Here is a 26,425-nt window from a genome sequence, read left to right as displayed (position 1 = left end):
ACTATATTTCAGTCTTGGTCTTCAGTGAGTAAGTAGGGGGAGGATGCAATGTGAAGCTGGTCTTCCCTTGCAGTCTTGGGGCTTGCATGCCTCCCAGAAGCAAAAGCACAGGAATGAGGTCAACACAAGGAGCCCCTGCATGCAGTGCTAGGAATCAAAAGATCCATGAGAAGCAAACAGTCAAGAGTGATGCAAGATGACGTAACAGCACGGTAGTAGTAACAACCCACACTTTACTTCAGCCTTCTCCTACACCTAAAGATGGCTGGCGGAGGGGGAGGGGGCAGAAATGTGCATTCAAACAGTTTCTACCTAGAAATTTGGAGGTGAAGGTAGAGCTCACAGTAAACTATTTTCTTGGCATTTGCAATGTCTTGGGTTCAAAGCCCAGTATAGGCAAAAAAAAAAAAAAAAAAGTTAAAATTTTACAAATGAAATTATTTTCATTCTATCTAAATGATGATTGCTTTTTCCCCCTCTTGGTTCATACTTCTGGTGTGTAGCCTAACAGACTTGATCATTTTCGGCAATTTTTTATAGCCTGAAAAAAAAAACAAAACTATAAAAACCCATCTGTGTTTGGTAGCCACAACTTTGTGGCCCAGTCTCCAGAAAAAAACAGTAAAGTAACTTTTGCTTTATTTTTAATATATGCTAAATCAGTGTTTGCTTGGTACATGTGAATTTCTAGGTACCAGACAAAATTCTTTTCAAGATAGAAAGGGACTCAGAAGAGATCCCAGGGATGCTTAGACAAATCCAGGTACAAATAAAGCATTTCCAAAGGGCAGTTTGGCTAATGTAGAAACAGCATGGTAACATTTATCTAGCACAGACTGGCAGAATGTAAACCATGCTTTGGTTTTTCTGATAGATGTCCACTCTAGATTTGTGCTAAGCACTGATGATTCTAATATTTCTTAAATAAGCATGGGTAACGCTTTGAGCATAAGTTAAATGTAAGTGCTTAATCAAGAATTATACAATGTCTTAGTCATTTTTCTGTTGCTGTGATAACATACCAAGGCCAAAATCAATTTAGGGTTTATTTGGCTTACAGCTTACAGTCTACCATGAGGGGAAGCCAAGGCAAGAACTCAAGGCAGGGACCCAAAGGCAGGAACTATCAGGGACTGTGGAGTAATGCTGTTTGCAACTCACTCTCCATGGCTTCTTCAGCCTGCTTTCTTACAGCACCCAGGACCTCCTATCAAGTAGCACCACCCACAGTAGGCTATTTCCTCCCACATCAACAATCAATCAAGAAAATGCCCTGCAGACTTACCTACAGGCAATCTGGTGGAGGCATTTTCTCAATTGAAGTTCTTCCCAGATAACTCTAATTTGTGCCAAGTTCACACACACACCAAAAAAAAAAAAAAAAAAAAAAAAAAAAAAAAAAAAAATCCTTAATCAATACATAAAGTTTGCAGAAAATCTGGACAAACTGTTATTATATAGCAGTTTCTTGCTAGATCTTCAAAATTGATGCTGAATACTTTATAAATGTAGACAGGGTCTGCCATAAAATGGGTTGTAACCACTGTTAGCAAAGCCGTAACATTGTCTCGAATTCTTCTGTACCACACAAAGGTCTACCTTTTCTTTTGTTTCTGAGTCTCAATTCTTCACTATTAGAAACTGCTGAGCTTCTGTTCTGACTCTTTTGCCTGCTCTTGAGAACCTTTTTCTGCCTTACTGGGTTGCCTCATCCAGCATTAATAAGAGGGTTTGTGCCTAGACTTATTGTAACTTGTTATGCCCTTTTCGGTTGATATCCCTGGGAGGCCTGCTCTTTTTTTTTTTTTTTTTTTTTTTTAAGAGAAAAGGAGGAGTAGAACTGAGGGGAAAGGAGAGGGGGAAGGTAGGACTGGAAAGGGTGGAGGGAGGGAGGGGAAACTGCAGTTGTGATGTAATGTACAAGATGATAAAAGAAATGCCGGAGGTGATAGCCCACACCTTTTCATCCCAGAAATCAGGAGACAGACAGAGGCAGGTGGATCTCTGAACTAGTGGCCAGCCTGGTCTACAGAGTGAGTTCCAGGACAGCCAGGACTACACAGTGAGACCCTGTCTCTAATTAATTAATTAATTAATAAAAAAATTGAAAAAAGAAAAATAAATAAATAAATGAATAAATGAGTAAGAAAAAGAAAAAGAAACTGTTGAGGCTAGCATGGTGACACATGCCTGAATTCCAGAATTTAGTAGGTGGGAACAGGAGAATCCAGAGTTCAAGGTCAGCTTTGGTTACATAGTGAATCTGAAGCCACCCTGGGCTATTTAAGACTCAGTATCAAAAACTTAACACAACAACGGATGATTACAATGTTTCAATATACTTATCTTCAAAATGTTAAGGTCCCTGCTGGTGCTGGCTTTGAATCCCTACACTTGGGAGGCAGGGGCAGGAAGAGCTTTGTGAGTTCAAGGCCAACCAGGGATAAGTAGTAAAACCTGTCTCAAAAAATAAATCACTAAATAAAAAATGTTACGGGTTATATCATTAGAACTTATCCGGGTCGCCGGGCGGTGGTGGCACACGCCTTTAATCCCAGCACTTCAGAGGCAGAGGCAGGCAGATCTCTCTGAGTTCAAGGCTAGCCTGGTCTACAAAGTGAGTTCCAGGACAGGCAGGACTGTTACACAGAGAAACCCTGTTTCAAAAAAAAACAAAACTTAACTGGATCAATCCCAGTCATCAAGAAGATGATGTCATGTAAATAACTGGTTGATCTGATGATCAGATTGTTGGTTGGTTGGTTGGTTGGTTGGTTGGTTGGTTGGTTGATTGATTGATTGATTACTGTGCTGGACAGCAAACCCAGAGCCACTCACAAAAATTCTACCACTAATTTACACCCTCTACATCTCCAACTCCAAGTGCAAATTTGTATATAAAACACGAAATGTCACTTATCCATGACACACATGTGCAATCCTCCCCATACTCACACACAGAATCACACTATCTCTAGAAAATATCACTTTACTCCTTAGTGTCCTTCTAATCTCCAAAATGTGGAAACCTGGGTAGGGCTTAATTAATCATTAGGGGAAAGTGGAACATGGAGCTTTACCTGTGAATCCGGCAACACCCCCACTTTCTGGAGTTGAGTCAATAGGAAGTCAGTGGCTAAGCTGTAGAATGATGCTCTAGAGATTGTTAGTTGGAAAATCTAGCAAAAAAAGTTTTTAAAACCATGACTAAAATTAAGAGGATGATTGTTAAATATGTTACCTTTTCCCTAAAGTCAGGTGTCATAAACTACAACTGTCTGTGTTTCTCAGCAGGGGAATACATCCTTCTGAGCTGGTTGGCAGAGCTTTCCTCCTTCTCACTGGAAAATTAGTAAATAGGAAAATGAAACCAAATGACCTGGAACCCATTAGACAGAAAACGAATTAGAATGTGGTTCTAGGTAGAGGTATCTCACCAGACAAACAAACAAAAAAATCTTATTGTTTTTTTTTTTTTTTTTTTTTTTGTCATGCTGGGATTGACCCAGAGCCTTGTATATACTAGCAAGTGCTCTATGGCTGCTGTTCAAACCTCAACTTTGAATTTTTGATTTTGGGTTTAAATTTCCTGATATTGTAAGACTTTCCTTGTATGAACTGCTCTTGAGTCAAACCTCTCTCTTCCTCCTTCATCTCTCCTAAATTTCATAAAATTGACTTCGGCCTACCAGTTAGACCATCTACCACATTAAGACATTTCAGGACTTAAATTCTATTATCCCATATAGGAACTCTCTTTTCTATTTTAATACCAGCTGCTAAGTTAAAACTCCAGCATTCTTTTGATCTCCTTACTAATTAATAGGTCAAGCAGAGTAGGGCCTGAGGAATCTCACTGCACTTCACTAAGGCTTGGTCAAGGCTGCCAAGGGCACTCGAATCCATACTTGAGGTGTCACCATACAACTAGCTATCAGTGTACCCCATTTTGCTGTCATTCTGATTACTTTTCTACCCAATTTTGGACTGGGCATTTTGAGAGAGTTTTGTCCCAGGCATTGTGAAAATCACCCGGTAAACTGCATCAACACTGCTCTGGTTACAGTTTTTAAAAGCAGCACAGCGCGTTGCAATCCCACCACCATCCCTGAACCCAGGACAGACACACTTCAGCTGCCATGTCTCCATCTGAAGCCCTCAGGTTCCTGGCAGTGCTGATAAGAAACTAGGTCTCGCCGGGCGTTGGTGGCGCACGCCTTTAATCCCAGCACTCGGGAGGCAGAGCCAGGCGGATCTCTGTGAGTTCGAGGCCAGCCTGGACTACCAAGTGAGCTCCAGGAAAGGCGCAAAGCTACACAGAGAAACCCTGTCTCGAAAAACCAAAAAAAAAAAAAAAAAAAAAAAAAAAAAAAAAAAGAAACTAGGTCTCTCAAATGTTGAATTTTGGATATTTTTGAATGTTTTTTTAAAATAAAGCGGCAGTCTTACAGAAAAGTAAGTGGAGTAGAATGCAATGGGGAAAAGTGGCAAATGCACACAATGGAATGGTTTTCAATCATAAAAAATAACCAACTGGGAAATCTTAGCAGCATAGATGAGTCTCAGAGTGGTTAGGCTGGTGAACACAGTTACAGGGGCCCATGGATGTTATGATTTGGTTTACATGGAATTCAGAGGAAAAGCAAAAACTGTAGCTAGAGAATTTAGAGTACCACTTTGTCAGAACCAGATGGTGAGAAGTAAAAAATAGGTCTGAGAAATCCTTGTTAGTAATGGGAGTAGTTACACAAATGTTTGTCAAACACACCCAACCACAAAAAACAAGTACTACTTTATGTAAAATCAAACTAGATAAGCTTATCCACTTAAAGAAATAATTATTATAATAATTAATGAAGACTTTTAAGGGCCTGCCTTAAAGCCTTCTTTTCAGGGTTCTAAAAAAAACGACACTACAGCAAGTGAGGAAAAACTAAGTATCTGAGGGCGAAGGAATGAATTTGCTCATATCAAACTTCATTGCATGTCTCTTTATTCTCCTGCTTCTCTAAACCTACAGCTTCTTTTCAGCTCTCATTCTTAGCTCCTCTCTTGCCTGACCATCCATACATTTCTAACAGGAGACTCCTTGCAATCTTGAGAAAAGTTTCAAAGCCTCAAGGTCATAGCACATTCCTAGAAGGAGATAAGGAGCAGAGCTATTACCATGGTAACACAAGGTTCCAAGGTGTCAGGACCAGAAGGAGGGGGCAAAGTGAGACATAGCTTTTTATCAGCAGACTTGGCAAGCAAAGAATTAGCAGGCTTTTCTTAGGGTATTTTGTGTTAGTAACTTTGGCAAGACACCTTCGACTCTGACCTTATGCATAACTGTAAAGTTTTAAACTTAGGATCCATTTACAGAGGCCTTTAGTCTAGTTTGAGTTTGCTCTGAAGTAAAAATGAGCTAAATGCATGCAGTTTGTGTCAGACTGAGGAGAGATATTGATATTTTTGTTAGTCTGAGTAAAAGGAACAAAGCAGGCTTTAAGTGTTTACAGTCTCGTGAGACAATAGATGTAGCTATGAAGCATCTCCTAGTATATTTTCTATATATCAAAATTATACAGCTAAATGAAAGGTCATCTTCCTGACCACCCACAGATATATGCACCCATAAGACTAAGATATAATCATGAGATTACATATATACATTTTATGAAAATGTATGGTGATGGCGAGATATCATAGCTGTTATTGCACAAGAAATTACAGATGAAAGCAACAGTATTTGTAGCGGTAACGCCCGCATTACCGATAACCGTTCACCATGTCCGAGCGAAGGGCTGCGGATTAAAAAATAGAGACAAAAGACAGCGGGTCATCCGTACGATTGGATGTCGAATGCCGTTTATTGAAAGAGGGAAGAAACCTTAAATACGTACAGGCTTACAGCACAAATGGAGGAACCCCCGGAGGGCAGAAGTTCGCTGTCAATGGTCCACATTCCAGACTCAATGTTCTACATTCTAGCATCTAAGTAGTTAATGCCCAAAATGCAGGATACACAACAAGGAACTTCCCTTAAGCATTCAGAAGGATGGATACCGGTAGGGAATCCGAATAGGGAGGACATCTGATCAAGGTCAAGCAAGCAAGGCTGCAGCCACTCCCAGTCGGGGGCCGGGGGCCAGGGCCCATGGCGCCCACAGTTCCCCCCTTTTTATTAAATGAGCTTCTGACTTAGGTTGCGTGGGACCAGCAGACCACCTTACCCGTCATAGAGACACTTTCCCAGGCCACACAAGTGTTCTGTCTTAGGTTGGTGGCAGCCCCCCAAGCATTACCCGTCTCTGAATACTCATTATCATACAGACTCAACCATGTGAGCTGTAGAGTGACTGCTGCCAAAGATCTCAAAGTGGCACTGGGCTTGCAATCTGTGCGACACAGAAAAGACCAACAGAAGTCGGAACCCACCCATAGCCAGAAGGCTAAAGGCAATTGAACCATTCCCTTCTTAAATGAGCCTTACTGTAAATTGGAGTCCTTGTAAGGTGGTATCCCATAAGCAAATGGAACTTGAGTTTTAATAATTTTACAACTTTCAAAGCCAATTATAATGTATAAAAGTGGAATTAAATTTGTCATGCCCAATAAGAAGAAAGATTAACTAACTGTGGTAGCTACTTTTGCTGCCAGGGTCTCCATTGTGCTAGCTGTAGTAACCAATTATGAAATAGCAATCCCAGAAACAATAACAGCAGTGGCCACCACTGCTATAACAGCAACAACGGCAACAGCGATGTCAGAGTCTCTTCTGGAGCGTGTGAGCATCATCTGTGTCTAGCTGCCACGGTCCACTGGCATGGACACGGCTCCAGGAACACGAACCACCAAGGCCCATTTTTCTTGATCCCAGCACTACTTAGGCTGGCAGGTCTGTAAGAGAACAACTGAGAAACATAAAGAAAACAGAAAACAAAAACAGCAAACAAGGAGCAGAACTAATGGCCTCAATAATGGCCACATTCAGGCTCACAAATTTTGAGGTATCTTCAAAAAGGCTAGATGAATTTCAGGAGGCAAATAAACGTTGCACAGAGCCATTCCTGAAAAGTAGGTACTACACCAGCTTGAGGGGGTTGCAAAATGCGAAAAAGGCTTAGCTGGTATGCTATTGTTTACAACTGAAGTTCATTGACCTTCAGAGTTATCCTTAATCTCCAAGGTGTGGTACATTCTCAATGTTTTTTGAAAAAAGTTACCATACATTACCTTCTGAGGAATCCAACTACATGGCTACAGTTCCTAGGCTTAGAATAATGTTTGCCAAGGCTGGCCGTATTGGGCTCTCAATCCCCATTGGCATCAGAAGGGGAGAGTTTTTTACAAAGGCCCAATAGGTCTCTGCCATGTTGGGATTCAGCAGCAGCCACAGGGCACACACAGCGTTCAGGAACCCACAGAGGAACTTCATTGTCCTGTGGAAAGACACAAACAGATCCCCGGGCCCACACCAACACCGGATCGGGTCCCCTCCAAGTGCCAGTAGAAAGATCTTTCCATCGCACCAGAGGATGATTTGCAACAGGAGCCCTCCAGTGCTTATCTGCAGCAGATACTCCAGCAGAATCCACCGATAAAAAAATTTAAAATATATAAAGCAAGGGAAAGAATAGAATGTGGAGAGGAAAGATGAGCCCCTAACTCCCCCTTTTTTACTTTAGCAATATAAGTTTTTAAGGTACGATGGCAGCGTTCTACTATAGCCTGCCCTTGAGGATGCAAAGGAATGGTGAAGAAACAATCTCTCAAGTCAACCACAATTAAGTGCCAATGTTTAGGAATTGCCACAGGGGCAGGCAAGCCAGGCTGTGTTGTTCCCATGAGAAGCATGGTTTTATTTACAGCTCTAAGATCCTGTAACAGCCTCCATTTTCCTGATTTCTTTTTAATAACAAATATAGGTGAGTTCCAAGGTGAAGTGGAAGGAATGATATGTCCAGCATCTAACTGCTCCTTAACCAATGCATACGCAGCCTCCAATTTTTCCTTAGCAAGGGGCAACTGCTCTACCCATACAGGGTCATCACTTTTTCAAGTGATTTTTTATCGGTTGTATTATTGAAGGCTGCTGTGCAGTGACCTCTATGGAAAAGACCCTAATCCTCTAGTATCGTCAGGACCTCTAGTGACACAGTTTTTGTCTGCCATAGGTAGTGGGTCTCCTTGCAACATTTTCCCTAAGCCTTTGTCCGGGCAGTAGCCCTGACTCTTTAGCATCTGTTGTACAGGCTGTGTAGTAAGCACTGCTCCCATGCCATCCAACACATCCCGTCCCCACAAGTTCACTGGAATGTCAGGTAGCACAAATGGTTGAAAAGTTCCTGCATGACCTTCCTCATCCTTCCAATTTAAAAGTAGCTTGTTCTGCAATGGCGTCTGAGCTGTTCCAATACCTTGTAGGTTAGAGGTAGAATTTTTAAGGGGCCAATTGGGATCTCAGGATTCTTGTGAAATTATAGATATATCCAGCACCAGAATCCAATAATCTTTCAATCTTAATCTCACATAATTTTGTTTTTAATTTAGGCTGTTTATCATTGATAACTGTTTGTCAAAACACCTTTTTTCCTGTACTTCCAAAGCCTTTAGTTCTATATATCGGCGCCATTTTGAATTTAAAATATGAAAGCAATAATAATTGAGCAATTCTATTACCAGCTTTTGTTTTTATGGTCCTTATTACATATGCCAATTATAAAAGCATTAAATACAATCTCTATAGGATTTGAAAAGGTAAACTTTAGGTAATACTCTTTAGTATTTTATAAAATCTTAAAAAGAGGATTCTTTTTTATAGATCCCAAATAACACATTAGCATAAATAGCCAATTATTAACAATGTGGACCAAACAATTTACCTGTATTTTATTTACTGGAAAAATAATTTTGTAACCTCTTTATCAGGAAGAGATTATCATTTATGGGTTTATCTTAGCAACATTATTTAATAAGCTAATAACCCAAACCATTTCAGGTATTATATTTCTATAGAATTAAACCAAGAATTTTTAGAAAGCAACTTAAATTGTAGAGCCAAATTTTCAGTAATGATCAACAGACAAGAGCACATTAAATATATAGTTTAAAATTATGAATTTTGTTCCTTTAGTTTATCTACCATGAGGATCAAACATTCATCCAAACATGTATTAAGACAATCAAAAGAACAGAACATCCTTTATTCAAACAGCATTGACTTAGCATTTAATGTCCTGACTGAAACCATTTTTCACCAGAAGTTAGGCCCGGTTTAAACTTTTAGTGCTAGTCCCTTTCCAGTCCCAGCTTGTTGGCTCTGTCCAGTGCTCAGGCTCTATTGCCAGCCCCTGCCTGGGCAGCACTCGCACTCTATCACGGCTCTGCCTCCCACCTGCGTGTACCTGTCCGCCCGCTGCTTCGGGCTATCTCGTGCACGCCTTTGTCTGCCACAGCCGCTGGGCGCGCCCCGCACACACAAACACATTTAAACTTCCTACTCCCATGAAGGGACTACCTAACAATGTGTTATTCTCACCATAAGGGAAAAACAGAAAAACATTTCCCACAAAGGGATCCTAAATATTGAATTATTCCCACTCTGAGGGAAAAATAAAAAACATTTAAGCCAAAATTATGCAAACAGACAGCAAAACTTTAAGCTCTGGGCTCTCTTGCTGTTCAGCCAGCAGCAATGAGGCCTACCTGCCGATTCTTTGTAATTTAGATGCTGTCGCTCTGCACTGGCAGGAAGAAAAAACTCAAGAGTTTTCAGCTATCCTGAGAACTCTACAACTGGAAAAAGTCTTTATATTTTCCATTACCACTGGGAAGAGGCTTCTCTCTTTCCTTCATCCTTCCTCTACAGGGCCCAAATCTTTAGGCCTAGTTTCAAAAATTTTTCCCCTGTTTACCGGGAAAATTCTTTTTTCTTGATTAAAATTTTTTCTCCCTTTTCTAACAGGAAACTTCCTTTCCTCCCCTCTTCTCTATTGGGAAGATTTCTTTTTTCATTTAAAATCTTTAGCTGTCTTGCCCTTACTTAACTTTGGTGCCTTCCTGCTTCAACAGTCCAATTAACTGACTGTGAGCTACCTGCACCCATTTCAACATTTCAATCCACTCTTACCTTTAAAATGCCGGCCGGCCTTCCAAGAGTGTCCGTCAGCTGGTCCTTCTTTCCCAGACCTCGGTAGGAACCTCCATTTGTAGCGGTAACGCCCGCATTACCGATAACCGTTCACCATGTCCGAGCGAAGGGCTGCGGATTAAAAAATAGAGACAAAAGACAGCGGGTCATCCGTACGATTGGATGTCGAATGCCGTTTATTGAAAGAGGGAAGAAACCTTAAATACGTACAGGCTTACAGCACAAATGGAGGATCCCCGGAGGGCAGAAGTTCGCTGTCAATGGTCCACATTCCAGACTCAATGTTCTACATTCTAGCATCTAAGTAGTTAACGCCCAAAATGCAGGATACACAACAAGGAACTTCCCTTAAGCATTCAGAAGGGTGGATACCGGTAGGGAATCCGAATAGGGAGGACATCTGATCAAGGTCAAGCAAGCAAGGCTGCAGCCACTCCCAGTCGGGGGCCGGGGGGCCAGGGCCCATGGCGCCCACAAGTATTCAGAGTCGGTGGCCTGCAAGCCTTGCTCAACAGGTTAGCCCATCAGAGAACATTCTATTGGTGGGTTGACATCTGAATTATCAGTTGCTATAAACTGTAATTGCATTATGGCCCTGCAATAGCTCGTGACAATGACCTCTGACAAATGAGGCTAGAGAAGACAGCTTAGTGGTTAAGAGCCCTAGCTGCTTTTCCAGAGGACACAGATTAGATTCCCATCACCCACGTGGCACTTCACAAACATCTGTAACTCCAGTTCCAGGGGATCTAACACTCTGTTCTGGTCTCTGTTGGCACCAACCCTGAAAGTGATGCACAGGCATACATGTAGGCAAACACTCATGCACATAAAAACAAGATTAAAACTTAAAATTCAGTATTATAGGAATGTCTTCTGGGCATGGTGGCACATGCCTTTAGTCCCAGGACTTGGGCAGCAAAAAGCAGACAAATCTCTGTGAGTTCAAGACCAGCCTGGTCTACAGAGTGAGTTCCGGGACAACCAGGGCTACACAGAGAAACCCTGCCTCAAAAGAACAAGAACAAAACAAAAACAAAAGCAAGGAAGGAAGGAAGGAAGGAAGGAAGGAAGGAAGGAAGGAAGAGAGGGAGGGAGGGAGGGAAAGAGGGAGGGAGGGAGGAAGGAAGGAAGGGAGGGAGGGAGGGAGGGAGGGAGGGAGGGAGGGAGGAAGGAAGGAAGGAAGGAAGGAAGGAAGGGAAAAAGAAAGAAGGAAGGAAGGACGTAAGTTCCAGGACAGCTAGTGCTGTTACACAGAGAAACACTGTTTGGAAAAACAAACGAACAAAAACCAAGAGAAAGAGAGACAGAGACAGAGGGAGAGGGAGAGAGATAATCATAACATGTTTCAGAAAATGTAGGTTATTAAGTTACATGTAATAAGTTCTACAATAAATTCCTATAATAATAATTTTCATCTTGTTTTTTTTGAGACAGTCTCACTGTGTAGCCCTAGCTGGACTGAAACTCTCTATATAGACCAGGCTGGCCTTGAATTCACAGAGATCCACCTGCCTACTGAGAAGCTAGGTATTCTGCCTACTGAGTACTAGGATTAAAGATGTGTGCCACCACCACCTGGCTACCTGCAATTCTTTGTCTAGATAAGACCTTACTAGCTTAACACTAAGCTTCCTCCCATTAATTGTGCTATCGCCACTTTTAAAGATTAAGCTCTTTGAAAAGAAAGAAAAGTATCTTAATTACTATTTAGTCTGTCAACTGCTTATGTCAACATTACCTGCCCCCACCCCACCCCAGCACTGTATCTGCTTCTGTGTTGTTTTTCATTCTTGTTCTCAGAACATAGTTTTAAACCGGCTCTTATTACTCTATAGACCAGAGACTCCCAAGTGAAACCAGGGAGCATTTAACCTTCTGTTAATTAAAATGTTCATACCCAAGGGCCAAAGAGATGGCTCCGCAGTTAAGAGCTCATGCTGCTTTTGCCGAAGGCTGGAGTTCAGCTCCCAGCACCCATGTTGGGTGGCTTACAACCTCCTGAAACTTCAGGTCTAGAGGGAGCCAGTACCTGTGGCTTCTGTAGGATAATGGATGTGCAGTCATGTCTCTTTGAGGTTTTAGTCTGCTATCTTTGATAATTAATTATAGTTTTTAAGATCTTCTAAACTTTCATTTATGTATGTGTATGTACATGTGGCTATGTGTACATATGTGCAAGTACACATAGAAGCCAGAAAAATACATTGGATTACCCGGAGCTGATATTACTGCAGGCTACATGCTACTTGATGTGGATGCTAGGATACACTCTCAGATCCTCTAAAGAGCAACAAGGGCTGTTAACCATCAAGGGTATGCCTACATCCACATTAAAGGAGTTAATCATCTTCTCACAAACCTGTTGGCCATTGTCCTGTTATCTTTGGGGAAATTTCTGTTTAGATCCTTTGCCTATTGTAATAAGATTTCTTGAATGTCATGACTGAGGTGTAGGGATTCCTTACATAGGGGTATTAACACCATATTGCATCCATGATTTGGTAATAGTTTCTACCGTGATATGAGCTACATTTTCATTTTGCTGTTTCCTTGGCTGTGCCAAAGGCTTTTAGTTTGCTGTAGCTCCACCTGTTTACTTTTGCTTTGGTTGTCTGTGCTTCTGGTGTCATAGCCAAAAAAATTACTACCACAGTCTTAGTCGATCTAGAACTGAAATTCAGCCTAAAGCATTTCTTTGTCTTTTACTTTTTCTGTATAGTTTACACTGTGTGTCATTGTGAAGGAGATTGGACTCATTTTATTCTGGAGTGAGTAGAATCAACAGGATAATATGATGGTATCAGTATCCCTTTCCATCATTTTAAATTATATATATATAATTTATATTTTATATATATAATTTCATGCAAAACTTTAAAGTGATATTGTATCACTTTAATTTTCTAGATATATAAATGTTGTTGAAAACCTCTAGGAAAGTGCCTGTACCTTACAGCTGGTGTTGTCTCATGCAGTGGGTATGCATTTTTTTGGATGCACAGATAATGTTGATTAAGGTAGAAATGAAATTTACACATTGATTTCAATGTTGGAAAGTGACAGTTAAGTACAGTGCTTCTGTTGAAGAGTGTGCAGTTGACCTTGGATATTTCCATGAAGTGGAGTCTTTCAGCTTGCATCAAGTTCTTCAACTTCATGATTTTGAAAAAGAAATCCCTTCTGTGAATACTCTTAAAGTGAAGCTTAGAGTTGGGAAATACATAGGTGTTTTAATCAGACAATTGTTCTCTTATTCAAATAATTTCCTCAAACATTAAGAGTCTAAGACTAGAGTCAATGTGAAGTGGTTTGTTGTTGTGTTTGTTTGTTTGAGACAGGGTTTCTTTGTGTAGCCTTGGCTGTCCTGGAACTCATTCTGTAGACGAGGCTGGCCTTGAACTCAGAGATCTGCCTCCCTCTGCATCCCAAGTGCTGGGATTGAAGGTGTGCACCACCTGGCTTTCAATATAAAGATTTTGAAAACGTGATTCTCAATGGAGGGAAAAGATGACATCACGAACTATTAATGCCAGCTGCATGCTCTGGACACAGAAAGCTGGTCCCACAAGAAAGCCTCCTGGGCTAAGAGATATCTTTTAACCTGGGGACACTTCTTTTTAGAACACAAGTCATTATAGTATGTATGCATATCTATGTAGTCTGTATTTGATTTGTGTCTGTGGGAAACAGTAATTTACATTGTAACTCTGGCTTCCTTGTACATTCAATCCTCCTGCTTCAGTCTCTCAAGTCCTTGGACCATATGAAGACAAATAGCACAATGCACAGAGCAACATTATTTCAGGAAAAAAAAACTGAACTACAGTCACTGCCAGGAAAGGGGTTTGGGCCTGGAGAGATGTCTTAGATATCCAGAGCACTTATTGCTCTTGCAGAGTACCTGGGTTCAGTTCCCAGGACTCACATGGCTGCTGGGAACTATCTGGAACTCCAGTTCCAAGAGATCCAATGCTCTCTTCTGGCCTCTGTGGGCACTGCAAGCACATGGTGCACAGATATAGATGCAGATGTACAATGAAAACATTACAAATAGATTTCTCAAAGGAAAGGAGTCAAATGTGCCTTCAGGCTGAGAAGAACAAAATACAGAATACCTGGTTTCTCAGGCAAATCATTTAGTTGCATCCTCTAGGACTTGGTTCACCTATAAACTAAAAATAATTGTCAGTATCTACTCACTGAGGTTACAGGTAGGATGTGTGAGGAGACACAGATAGAGAGCTAAGAATGGGGCCAGTATCATGTTAAAGGTTCAAATACTGGCTGTTAAGTTTACCATTTACCTGTAATGAAGCTAAACACTATAACCCAGCTCTAATAAATGAAATGTGCTTATATTTTATTATCTAAAGGATCCCTTTGCTGAGTGCCACCATAATAGATTCATGTATAACTTCACACAAATCCATTTAGCATCCATACTTCCTGTCCTGTTCTATCTCATATCACTCAACTTCCCTGCAGCTGTGTCATTGTAGAAATTGAATTAAATAAGCTTGCCTGGTTTTCAACCTAAGAGAATGCTATAAAAACATATGTATTTGATTGACATATAGTGGTATGTTATAATACAAATTTTGTTGCAAACAATAGCTTGAAGTCTTGACTATTCTTATTTATTAAATTATCAGTGACCAAAGTATTGCTTTTCTTTTCAACATATATTAATGTTAGCTAAAGTCAGGGTAAATTTTGTAAGTTATCCCAAAGATGTTGGAAATCTCTAGAACAGCATGAAGGACATGCAAAAATTTTACTCTTGTCAATGAGTATATCACAGTTGTTAACCTCTGTAAAGGGCACTATGGCACTGTAATTGGGACAGGACACTATAGCCAGAGCACCACCCTTGCCATTTTCATGGACTGATGTCATGCACATACAATACGATTAGTCCTATTAGCATTTTCACTAAGGTGTGTCAGTAGGCTAACTTAGAGTCCTTGTTTGCATTGTTTAACAACCCGTTTCTTGATGATAAAGATTATATATCTTAAGAGTGGTAGTTAGCAGCAGGTAACATACTAAGATGGGAGCATCTAATGAAAAACTATTGTCATCGTTACTTTAACAACCTGTATTTGTACACAGTAGCTTTACTTATTGGATATAGAATACATATGCATATATTCACAATACTGTATTATATGTTATAGTATATACCTAACATGTGCCCAGTATGCATTCTCTATTATTATAAGATGCAACCTTTGGAAAGAAAGCTTGCAGTATCACTTTAGGACAATTTGACACACATGAACAATATGAATGGTTTTCTTCACAAGAGGGCTAATGTGCAGCTATCTATTTGTTCTATGAGAGATACCTTTTATAATTGGCCAAGCTTGAAACAACATTTCCCACATGAACTTTCTAGTTTCTCTTAGTTATCTTCCAAGACAAAGAGAGCAGCCTACATATGATAGAACTTTATTTCTCAATATCTCGGAGTCTAGATATAAATAGATTCTTTCTACCTCCTTCTGTCTCCATCACCAACGTGGTAACTTCACCTGTATAATGTACAGATCCTTTGCAAAGAAATGAAGGCTACTCAGTTCTATATAAGCAATGAGAAGTACCTTTGTCTAATTGATATTCTGCTGTGGACAGATTGGTCTCTTCTCCAAAGCAGGGAAGAAGCTACAATACAATCCACAGGTGGATGGTTATGTGCCTAGAAAGGCTCTATTGCCATGAAAGGAAGGAATGAAGTCAGAGGAACCAGCTATCAGGTGTACTCAGTCAACTCTGATTGTCTTATGAGTCATTTTAGTTATACAAAATGGCACATAGTTTACTGTAACAATGTTATAGATGCATATGACATGTGTTAATTGCATCCACTCCTTACTACCTGACCTTCCAATCCTCTTCCTAGTCTCCAAGAGTTACTCTCAATATCCTGAATTATCTTTCTCAAGTGTGACCTATGCCTACACATGCATGCATGACATTCTCTGGGAAGCAAGATGATCCTTCATTATAGAGAGACGCATATTCTACCTACTTCCTAATAAGATAAAGAAACAAGTTATATGTTACTCAGACTTGCTGATAATTTGTACACATAAAGTCTGTCAACAATGAGCCTTTGTCTCAATAGATCATAAACTTCTTATTGATCTTATTGGCCAAGGGGAATAACTGAATTGTATTGTTTTCCATAATAAGCAGAAACATCACAGAATGCAGTAAGTGTTCAATGGAATGTTCTGAATTAAATAAAGGGATTTTTGTATTCCAAGTTATTCACCTTTTTTTTTTCTACTTCTTCTCATTTCCAGTTTGATCACTCATGGTTTTGGGACACCAGCAATATGTGCAGCTCTAAGCACTTTCCAAACAGTCCTCAGTGAGATGCTTAACTACTTGGAAAAACACACTACTCACAAAAATGGTGGTACGGCAGACTCCGGCCAAGGACATGCCAACTCGGAGAAAGCTCCGCTGCGGAAAGCTTCAGAAGCTGCTGTGAAAGAGGGCAAAACAGAAAAGACAGACTAGCTACATCGAACAGAATCTATTTCCAGAGAGTCTTGCTGCTCATATTTTTTTCTAATATATATATCCTTGAGGGTGACTAATTTTCAGTGGACCAAATCTTTACCCTCCCCGAGGCTTCCATAAAATAAAATCAAAATGGAAATGAAAAAAAAATGAAACAAAGGGACAAATCTAGAAAATGGAGAAAAAAAAAGGAAAACAGCAGTGTAACTGTGTGATGAAATGGTTACTTTTTAATTTTATGTTATGATAAAACTCCTTTTGTGCACGTAGTATATTGTTCTGAATTATATACACCACAGTTTTCCAGCACTTCTGGACTTTGGAGGGGAAGCACACGCTTTTTCATATGTAACTGATGCACTTTCTTAACCAGCTATGTAGTCAGGGCTCGGAGAGCATGACCAGACTGGAGTCCGCTACCGATGACTGCAGCCCCGGTCCTCCCTGTCACTCAAGAGTGCCTCTTCCCATTAAATAGGCCAATCTGAAATTCATCCACTAGTACATGTTTGGGGAACTGACAAAGGCAGTCACGAACTCTTGTTCTGTGAACTGGCAGCAGTTCAAAATATTTGGTCACCCCAGATAACTGAATTACCCGTGCCTTGGTGGTGTTTAAAAATTCCAGAAACTGTCTCCCTTCTATCTACCATTCCCTTTCTCTTAGGCCCCCTCCCCCATTTCTAAGAAGATAATCAGAAGACTTAAATGACACCGGAGGGATGAGAGATGAACTCTTCCATGCCAACCTCACAGTTCCAAGAAACACTGAATTTAGTACATGGGATATAAGGATGCAAGAGAGGGGAGCTTTGCCACTATTGTGAACTCTGTGGAATGCAACATTGTTTTGCCTGAAAATTATGAGAATAGGAACAGTAGTGTTTCTGAGAAGTCCTGCCTGTAAGACATGGGGCCCCTTCAAAGGACTGCTGGTAATGACTGTGTGGTTGAAGCTAGAGCCATGTTTTTTCTGCTTCTGTGCTACATCTACCTGTTCCATATGTTCTAAACCTTTAGAGGCACAAAAGCATCCAGGCTATGTTCAATAAAGAAAACAGAATAATCAGAGAGAAGACTTTTACGTTTAAACCTTTATGTTTACTTTTTTTCATAGCTTGTTCTTATAGCTTCCCTGTCTTTTAGTTAAGAAACTACAAACAAGAAGTTCCTGACTGCAAAGACCAGGGCTAATTGAAAGAATGTTTGGTCCACATAAACCTGTATATGTCAAGAAAGTCGATTGCCACCATGTTGTACTAGCCTTTCTACTGTTAACAACTAAACTTCTATATAGGCAAATAAAAACATAGATCATATGTAATAAAGGAATTATTTTCATGTGTGGATACTCAACACTTAGTTTAGCATGAAAATATTATCCTCATTAACACATTTCAATTATTTAAAAAAATCTCTGCCATATTGTAACTTCATGGAGAATATTAGCATTATTGCTAATGAGAGGAAATATATGGAATTTTCATGTATCAATCAAAGAAACTATTTTTACCTGACAATAATTCTTAAAACAATTATCTTGAATCTTGTACAGGAAAGAACCATAACCACTGAAAACCTGAAGTTTTTCTATTAAATTTATTCGGCAGGAGACATGCTGAGGAATTCCATAACACTGGGATTTTATAGTAATACAGTAGAAGAACTTAAAATAAAAAATTATAAAAGTAAAGAATTATGATTTCACGTGTTTAGTTCCATTTTTCAAATTTTACCACTATTCATGGCTTTAATTCCTATATCAAATAAGAATAAAACAAAGCCAACACTCTCCCACAGTTCCAAATTTCATGAGAAAATGAGTGATACCATGTTACAAGTTTCCCATATTGTAAAATACACACACAAAACCAAGATGATAAATATTTGAGTTTAGTAAGTGGTAGGAAAGTTACATCTAGATAATGTGGACTACTATTTCCTCAATGAAATGTCCACATTAATTTTTCTTTATTCCATTTGTTATTAACAATACACTTGTATTTAACATGGCATTTTGAGATGCATACTACTAGGTACTTGATGTAGTTATACACCATGTCAAATGCTAACCAATAATCAGATGGAACACTAGATCTGGCTTATGTTACCCGTCTACTTCTTCACCCTTAGTTGTAAACTAGTTTGGGTTCTAAACACCTCAGTGGAGGTGTTATTACTTATTAGCCTTGAAACAAAATGTAACTATAACTACAGTGCTTATTACTTACCAGGATTGTGGGTGTTTTAAGAGCCTTAATGGACAGCACCCATCATTTCACTTAACCAGCCATTAGAACATAAATGAGTTGATGGACTGGTCCTGTTTAGAGTCATCATTTATTATCATATTCTAATATACATTGTTAATACCAGCTTTTGCCTTGTATATAATAGGTATTCAACACTTTTTAAATAAATGAATAAATGAATGTGTGTTTGTTCTTTGTCCAAAATGGGCCAAAGGACCTTCTAATTTTTGATGTTTCCTTTCTATGCTCAATGTTTGAGTTGAGCTTGTTTCCTTCCCCCATGGTAATTTGTGGCTAAATTTTATTTGGATAAGGAAAAGTTTTCATGATATCCCATTAGTTGCAGAGAGATAAGTTTAATATGGAACTCAATGGAAACCTAGTAAGATATCAAAATTTCAATAAAAATCAAGTTAGAATATTTTTATAGTTTATAATGAAGATAGCTAACAAAAATATGGTTTTCCGTGTTATAAGTAATATATAAGCCTATCCAGATTAACTATTACTCAGACAAAAACAGTTGTACAAATCTATTACACTTACTAAAATAATAAGAATTTAACATTTAAACTTGGTGGGGTAAGTTAAGTTTCTTTAGAAAGACATGCTTGCTTTACCAAATGCCACAGCCATAGCTCTTCCATTAGATTTACCATTGGACTTAAGTTTGGTGGCTCTGAAAAAAAAAATAAACAAAAACTCCGCGTTACTTTCTTCTTTCTCTGTCATGTAAAGATGCTGATCTGTCCACCCCCTGCCTTCTTTGTAGATTCCTTACCACTGGGAGTGATTTCTCCTTGACCTTGCAGGTTCGCTGCCCCCTGCTTCTTGTGGGGTGTGTAACAGGTAAGGCTGAGCTTGACAGTGGGACACTGTAAGCATCCTCATCTATCGGTGACAGTGATAAGGATTTCACCCTTGGCCACCTGGTGCTTCTAAGATAAACATGTCAATAAATCATCCTTACTAATAATGAGTGAAAAAATAGAATCCATGTTCTCATATTCTCTTTCCTTTGTGCTTCTTTGTAAGCACGTTAGATGAGTGGAATTTTGTAAACTGGGTCATATAATGAGTGTGCTATCTTCTTACCAAAGGCAAGCCAATGTATGAGGCATCAAGGCCTAATGGCTGTCGGTACCATTCTGGGGCCAAGCTACCTGGAATCAAACAATGATTCTTTGCTTCATATTGTGTGATCTTGGACAAACTGTTGGACCTTTCTGTGCCCTTAAATCTTCCCCTCTGTGAAATGAAGATAATAATAGTCATCTACTCCCAGAATTACTATCATAACTGCTTATCTCCAAACAAGAAAAGATTAGTGCCATGTAAGTGCTAGCTATTGTCTTCAATACTTAAAATTTAGACAATGGATTTTTACCTAGAGATTAGTTTCCTGTCAATCTACAAAGCCTCTTCTATGCCAAATTATTTCCTAAAGACTGGAGATCCAGAGGGAAATAGAACTTTATCCCAATGTGTATGACTGATACCAGTCTTTGAAACGTGGGAACTGCCATAGCACAAACAAATACAGAATACCATAATATAAAGCTGACTAACATCTAGAAAAAAAAAACTGGAGCCATGGAGCAAAATCAAAGAAGAGGGTGGTAATCAGGAAAGGGGAAAAGTGAAAATAAGGACAACAATGCTGGTTGGGAGAGAGCTTAAACACTAAAACACTTACAGGAAGGATGCTGTGCAAATGCCAGCAGATTCACTTTCTATTTCTGGTTATCCCTACCTTCTTCCTCTATTGGGCAGTGATAAAGATGTTGGCCACACTATCTCAGAAAAGAAGTGTGACTCAAACACAAAGAATGCCAGCAACAAGAGGTAAATTTCTATACAGGTTTTTAGTTTCAAACCTGAAGCACCTTTCCACCTTAGAGGGCTGAGATATGGTTCAATGTTAGGGCACTTGCCTACCATCTCAGAAGCACTGATTTAAATCCCTAGAACCCCAAACAATAATACAATCTTAGGCTCTTAGGAACTTATGGTTGAAAGGCTTATCCAAATGAACAGTTATAGTGTGCAGACACAGAAACACACACACACACACACACACACACACACACACACACACACACACACACGACCAGAAAATAGCCTAGTGGTTTGGGAAAGAGGGGAGCGGAAATTTTAAACGGCTTAGATATTTTTGAATCTCTGATATGGTGCCACATACTAGAGGTGAGTTTGGATTTTGCAGCTCATGACAAAGGACACTTCTTACTACCAGGGGAAAGGTCAAGGTGCACAAAACAAAACAAAACAAAAAAAGCCCTGCATCAAGCAGAGTGAAAGGACAGCCTCTAATGGTGTGATTCTAGATTAGTGGTTCTTACGGAGCTGCATAGATCCCTCCAAATATTCTCAACATGATGCAGACAGACTAGGATGCCAGTGGGTGCAGGACAAAGCAGAGAAACTGCATCTGTTATGTCAAGTTCAGCAGGAAGCAACCCAGACAGCTGGGAAAGATGCAGAGTCCACACAGATTGGACACAGAACACACAGGTATGAGTCCAACCCATGATAGAAATGCAGAAAACCCTTTGGGATTTCAGAATGAGAGACATGAATAAAAGGGGATAAGCAGGTGTTATGAGGATGAAAGAAAAAAATGAGATGCCAACATTAGCAAATATTTATTAGCTACTATGCCCAATGATAGGAGAATAGGAGAGTGCACATAATGTTAGTGAAATCTAGGGACTTCAAGAAAAGAGCCCTCTTACTTGTGGTCTTTGCATGAACCTCTGAAATCTATCTTAGGTCTTATGAAGAAGATATTTCTGAAGAAGTAGAGTATCCTACTATTGGATATATAAAAGGCTGGAGGTTCAAGACCTAAACTTTCTTTTCTGCTGGAGTAATGCTGGCTATAATTGGTGACCTGCCGGATCATATTTCCCCTTTCTTGTTCTTCCTAATTCTAAGCATTGTTTCCCATATATAGAAGCCTATAATATAGAAGCCTGGAATCTTGACAATTTTCAGCTTCTTATGGAAACTAAAAAGACACACACACACACAAAAAAAAAAACCCAAAACAGTATAGCTAAAGCAATCAAGAATAATGAAAGAACTGCTAGAGGTATCACCAAGCCCAACCTCAAATTGTACTACAAAGCTATAACAAAAACAGCATGGTATTAGAACGAAAACAGACACATTGATCAATGGAATCAAGTTGAAGATCCATATATAAAACCACATACCTTGGACACTTGATTTTTTAGAAAGTAGCCAGAAATACATGCTGGAGAGTAGACACCACCTTTCACAGATGGTGCTGATTAAACTGGATGACTGCATGCAGAAGACTCTAAATAAATCCATACTTACCACCCTGAACAAAATTCAACTCCAAATGGATCAAAGGCCTCAACATAAAACCAGATACACTGAACCTGACGGAGGAGAAAGTGGGGGATAGCATCGAACACATTGGCACAGAAGGCTTTCTGAACAGAACACCTTTAGCACAGACACTAAGGTTAACAGTTAACAAACAGGACCTCATGAAGCATAAAAGCTTCTGCACAGCAAAGGACACTATTACATAGACAAAGTGGCAATCTCCGGAATGGGAAAAGATTTTTACTAACTACACAGCCAATAAAAGCTAATATCCAAAACATATAAAGAATTCAAAAAAACTATATATCAAGAAAACAAATAACCCAGTTTAAAAAATGGAGTACAGACCTAAAGAGATACTTCTCAGAGGAGGAAACATTTGAAGAAATGTTCAAAATCCTTAGTCATCAGGGAAATGTGAGTCGAAACTCCTTTGAGATTTCATCTTAAACCCATCAGAATGGTTAAGATCAATAAAACAAATGATAGTTCATACTGGCAAGAATGTGCAGTAAGGGAAACACTCATCCATTGTTGGAGTGTAGACTTAGACAGTCACTGTGGAAATCAGTGTAATATTTCCTCAAGAAGATGGGAATCAATTTACCTCAAGGTCCAGCTCTACCACCCTTGGACATATACCCAAAAGATGCATAATCCTGCCACAGAGACACTTGTTTAGCCATATTCATTGCTGCTCTGCTCACATAGCCAGAAACTGGAAACAACCTAGATATCTGTCAACAGATGAATGGATAAGAAAAGCATAGTACAGGGATGGAGAGATGGCTCAGCGGTTAAGACCACTGGCTGCTCTTCCAGATGTCCTGAGTTCAATTCCCAGCAACTCATGGTGGCTCACAACCATCTATAGTGGGATCTGATACCGTCTTCTAGCATGAAGTCATAAATGCAGATAAAGCATTCATAGTTAAAAATAAATAAATCTTTAAGAAAAAAGTGGTAGGTACATTTACACAATGCAATATTACCAGTTGTTTAGAAAAATGAAATCACAGGTAATTGATGCAACTAAAAAAACCTTCCTGAGTGAAGTAACACAGTCCCAGAAAGACACATATGGTATGTATTCATTTATATGTGGGTATTAACTATTAATTCAATGATAACCAAGTTACAATCCTTAGAACCACAAATGTTAGGTGTAGTGTAAGGGACGAGGTGGTCAAGATGTATAAAATGGAAATAGAATATTTAGTTGTGAATGTATGGGTGGGGACTGGATGGGAAGATCAGCTGGAAAAGGAGACAGAAGAGGGGGGCAAGTGAGGAACATGGAGAGAGACAGCTAAAATGAAGGGCCATTTGAGGGATGGTATAGAAACCTAATACAGTAGAAGCTTTCTAAAATATATACAGATATGGATGGGTTGGGCAGTGACCAGGGGTGAATGTCCAGTTTGTGCCTTGTGGATGGTTTGCATCCTAGCCAGCCTGAAATCTGTCCAATGTGGGTCCGGAGGTGATGGAAGGAAGATGGGGACAGATGACAAACTTCTTGGGCTTCAGTTTTCAAGAAGGCTCACAAGGCAGAAGCTGCGGGTGTTTGGAGGGCCGTGTCTGTCCTGCAGGCTGCCCTCCTCCTCTGCCCTCAGGCAGTTAGAGTGGACTCTGGGGGCTGGTCTGGAAGGGAGGCGACATATTTAGGCCAGATTGCACTCACAGGTGACCCCAGCTGCTTTCTTTTAAGGGTGGCCTCAAGAGCAGCAGCCAGGTGAAGTCCAAAGGCAAAGAGTGAGGTCACCTCTCGCCCACCTTGCCGTGCCTTGGAGGCCGTCCTCCAGCTGCTCCTAGCCACTGATGGTCCTCATGGAGAAAAAGGGCATCCAGTCCTGGAGTCAGCAGGAATCCAAGCCACATGCATCTTCTGGGGGGCTTCACTCTCCTCATCTGGGACCTCAAATGGCTACTGATGGCTATTCAGCAGAATGCTCAGCTAATCCCTAGAAGGGGCATGGTCCCAGCCTTGGGTACCTCAGCCAAAACTTCTGCCCGCTCCTGCACCCCACTTGCTCTTTGCAATTGTCATTAATATTTAATTTCTTTAGCAAGGGCTTTTTATCCCTGGAACACAGCTCTTCACACTAAGAAAAAAAGAGAAAAAAAAAAAAGAAAAAGAAAAAACAGCCGGGCGGTGGTGGTGCACACCTGTAATCCCAGCACTCGGGAGGCAGAGGCAGGTGGATCTCTGTGAGTTCGAGGCAGAGCTAGTCCAGGACAGGTTCCAAAGCTACAGATATACCCTGTCTCGAAAAACAAAACAAAAAACAAAATATATACAGATATGAAGGTGATCTAAATAAAATTGCCAAATAATGGGTGTGAGAGAGAGAGTCCCAGCTGGACATCTCTTGTCACCAAATGAAGCTTCCAAATGGGTTACATCTAATTGAATTGTTGATAAAAAGAGTCCATGGGTATCCCCACACAACCATGACTGTTGCCAAGATAACAGGTTGCTCTCCACGAACTGACAGCAAGGCCCCATTGCTGAAGGCAAAACTAACATAACTCATTGCACATGGGGAAGTAGAGTTGATGCCTACCCAGAGTTTACAATCCTACATGCTACTGTCTTTGGTATGGGAAGGTAACTCTGTAGCTACCAAAAGACTGTGGGAGTAACTGACTAATATCTGATTTGACTTAAGGTCCATTCCAGGAGATGAAACCCATACCTGACACGGCTGGAGTGTCCAAGAACCTGTGCCTAGATAGCCCAGAAACCTAGGGGGATAACCTAATACTATGGTTCAAGCAATGAATTCACTCCTAAGGGCATTCTGCCATACTTGTAGATCAGTGCCTTTGCTCAGCCATCATCAGAGAAGCTTCCTCCTGCAGCAGATACTCACAGAACCAACACAGATACCAACAGCCTGACAATATGCAAGGAGTGAAAGACACCACAAAACTCAGCACTAAATAGGATGTCTCCATCAAGTCCCTTCCCTCGGGCCTCAGAGAACCCCGTGGAAGAGAAGGTGGAAAGAGTGTAAGAGCCAGAGGTGGTGGAGGATATCAATTAAATAAGGCCCTCCCAGTCAGCATGATCAAAAATCACAGGAATTCACAGAGACTGAGGCAGCATGTCCAGGGCCTGCATGGGTCTGCACCAGATGGTGTCCTAACCCAGAAGCTATCTCAAAATGTTAACCATGAGCAAATGATAATTCAGTCTTCTCTAAGGGAGTCTCACTGGGGGAAACAAACTACTCTCAAGTGTGAGTTGTATATCCAGCAACAGATGACCAACAGAAAATGAACTCGGTGGCATCCTTGGAGGTTCTTTGTCTCATAATGTCTTGTTGGGGCTTTTTTAAAAACTACTATTTATCTTAATTTTCATTTTAATTTTATTTATGCATATAGTTCTCTCTTTTTTACCCTACAGGTCCTCTGAATATATATTATGACTTTCACCTTAGTGCTTTTATGGGATTCCTGAATGTGCAAATGAGTGGGTCTCTGTATTCTGTGATTTTCTTGGGGTCTTTTTCCTGTTTGTTTGTTTTACCTTACTCCAATGTCTCAATTTTTGTTCTATCTCATTTTATTTTATTATTATCCCTTAGAAGCCTGTTTTTATTCTAAGGAGAGTCAGAAAAATGGTAGATCCAGATGGCAAGAGAAGTGGGGAGGACCTGGAAGAAGTAGAGAAAGGGGAACCATAATCAGGATATATTATGTGAGAAAAAAATATGCTTTTTGTTTGTTTGTTCGTTTTGTTTTTAGTTTTTTGAGACAGGGTTTCTCTATATAATAGCTCTGGTTATCCTGGAACTTGCTTTGTAGACTAGGCTGGCCCCAAATTCACATAGATCTGTTTGTCTCCACCTCCTGAGTGCTGGAATTAAAGGCCTGAGCTGCTATTTTCAATAAAAGGAAAACATTTTTTAAAAACTTGAAAAAAGGAGCCCTTTGGAGAATTATTATGGCATAATACGTGCTGATTTACAGCCTCAGCAACATAGAGTATAGAGGGATAGGCTATCTCTAGAAGCAAGTAACAACAGAGGGAGACCCTGTCCAGGTGAGCCCACACATCTGAAGGCTATATAAGCCCTTCCCACCCACCCCTGGAACATAAATGCCACCTGTGATG

General features: G+C 40.1%; 1 protein-coding gene across 1 annotated transcript in view; it reads left to right on the top strand.

The window, feature by feature from the left end:
- Positions 1-19,200, top strand: part of Tfap2d (transcription factor AP-2 delta) — a 60,305-nt gene extending 41,105 nt beyond the window's left edge. Inside the window, exon 7 of the mRNA XM_028868088.2 lies at positions 16,447-19,200. Within this exon, the coding sequence (XP_028723921.1) occupies positions 16,447-16,666 (220 nt within the window). The 3' untranslated portion in view covers positions 16,667-19,200. The remainder of the gene's footprint in view (positions 1-16,446) is intronic.
- The last annotated feature ends 7,225 nt before the right edge of the window (positions 19,201-26,425 follow it).

Source organism: Peromyscus leucopus, chromosome 16_21 (genome assembly GCF_004664715.2).
Source record: "Peromyscus leucopus breed LL Stock chromosome 16_21, UCI_PerLeu_2.1, whole genome shotgun sequence".
Lineage (NCBI taxonomy): Eukaryota > Metazoa > Chordata > Mammalia > Rodentia > Cricetidae > Peromyscus > Peromyscus leucopus.
The sequence above is the reverse complement of the archived record's forward strand: the minus strand, read 5'-3'. Positions and strand labels throughout refer to the sequence as shown.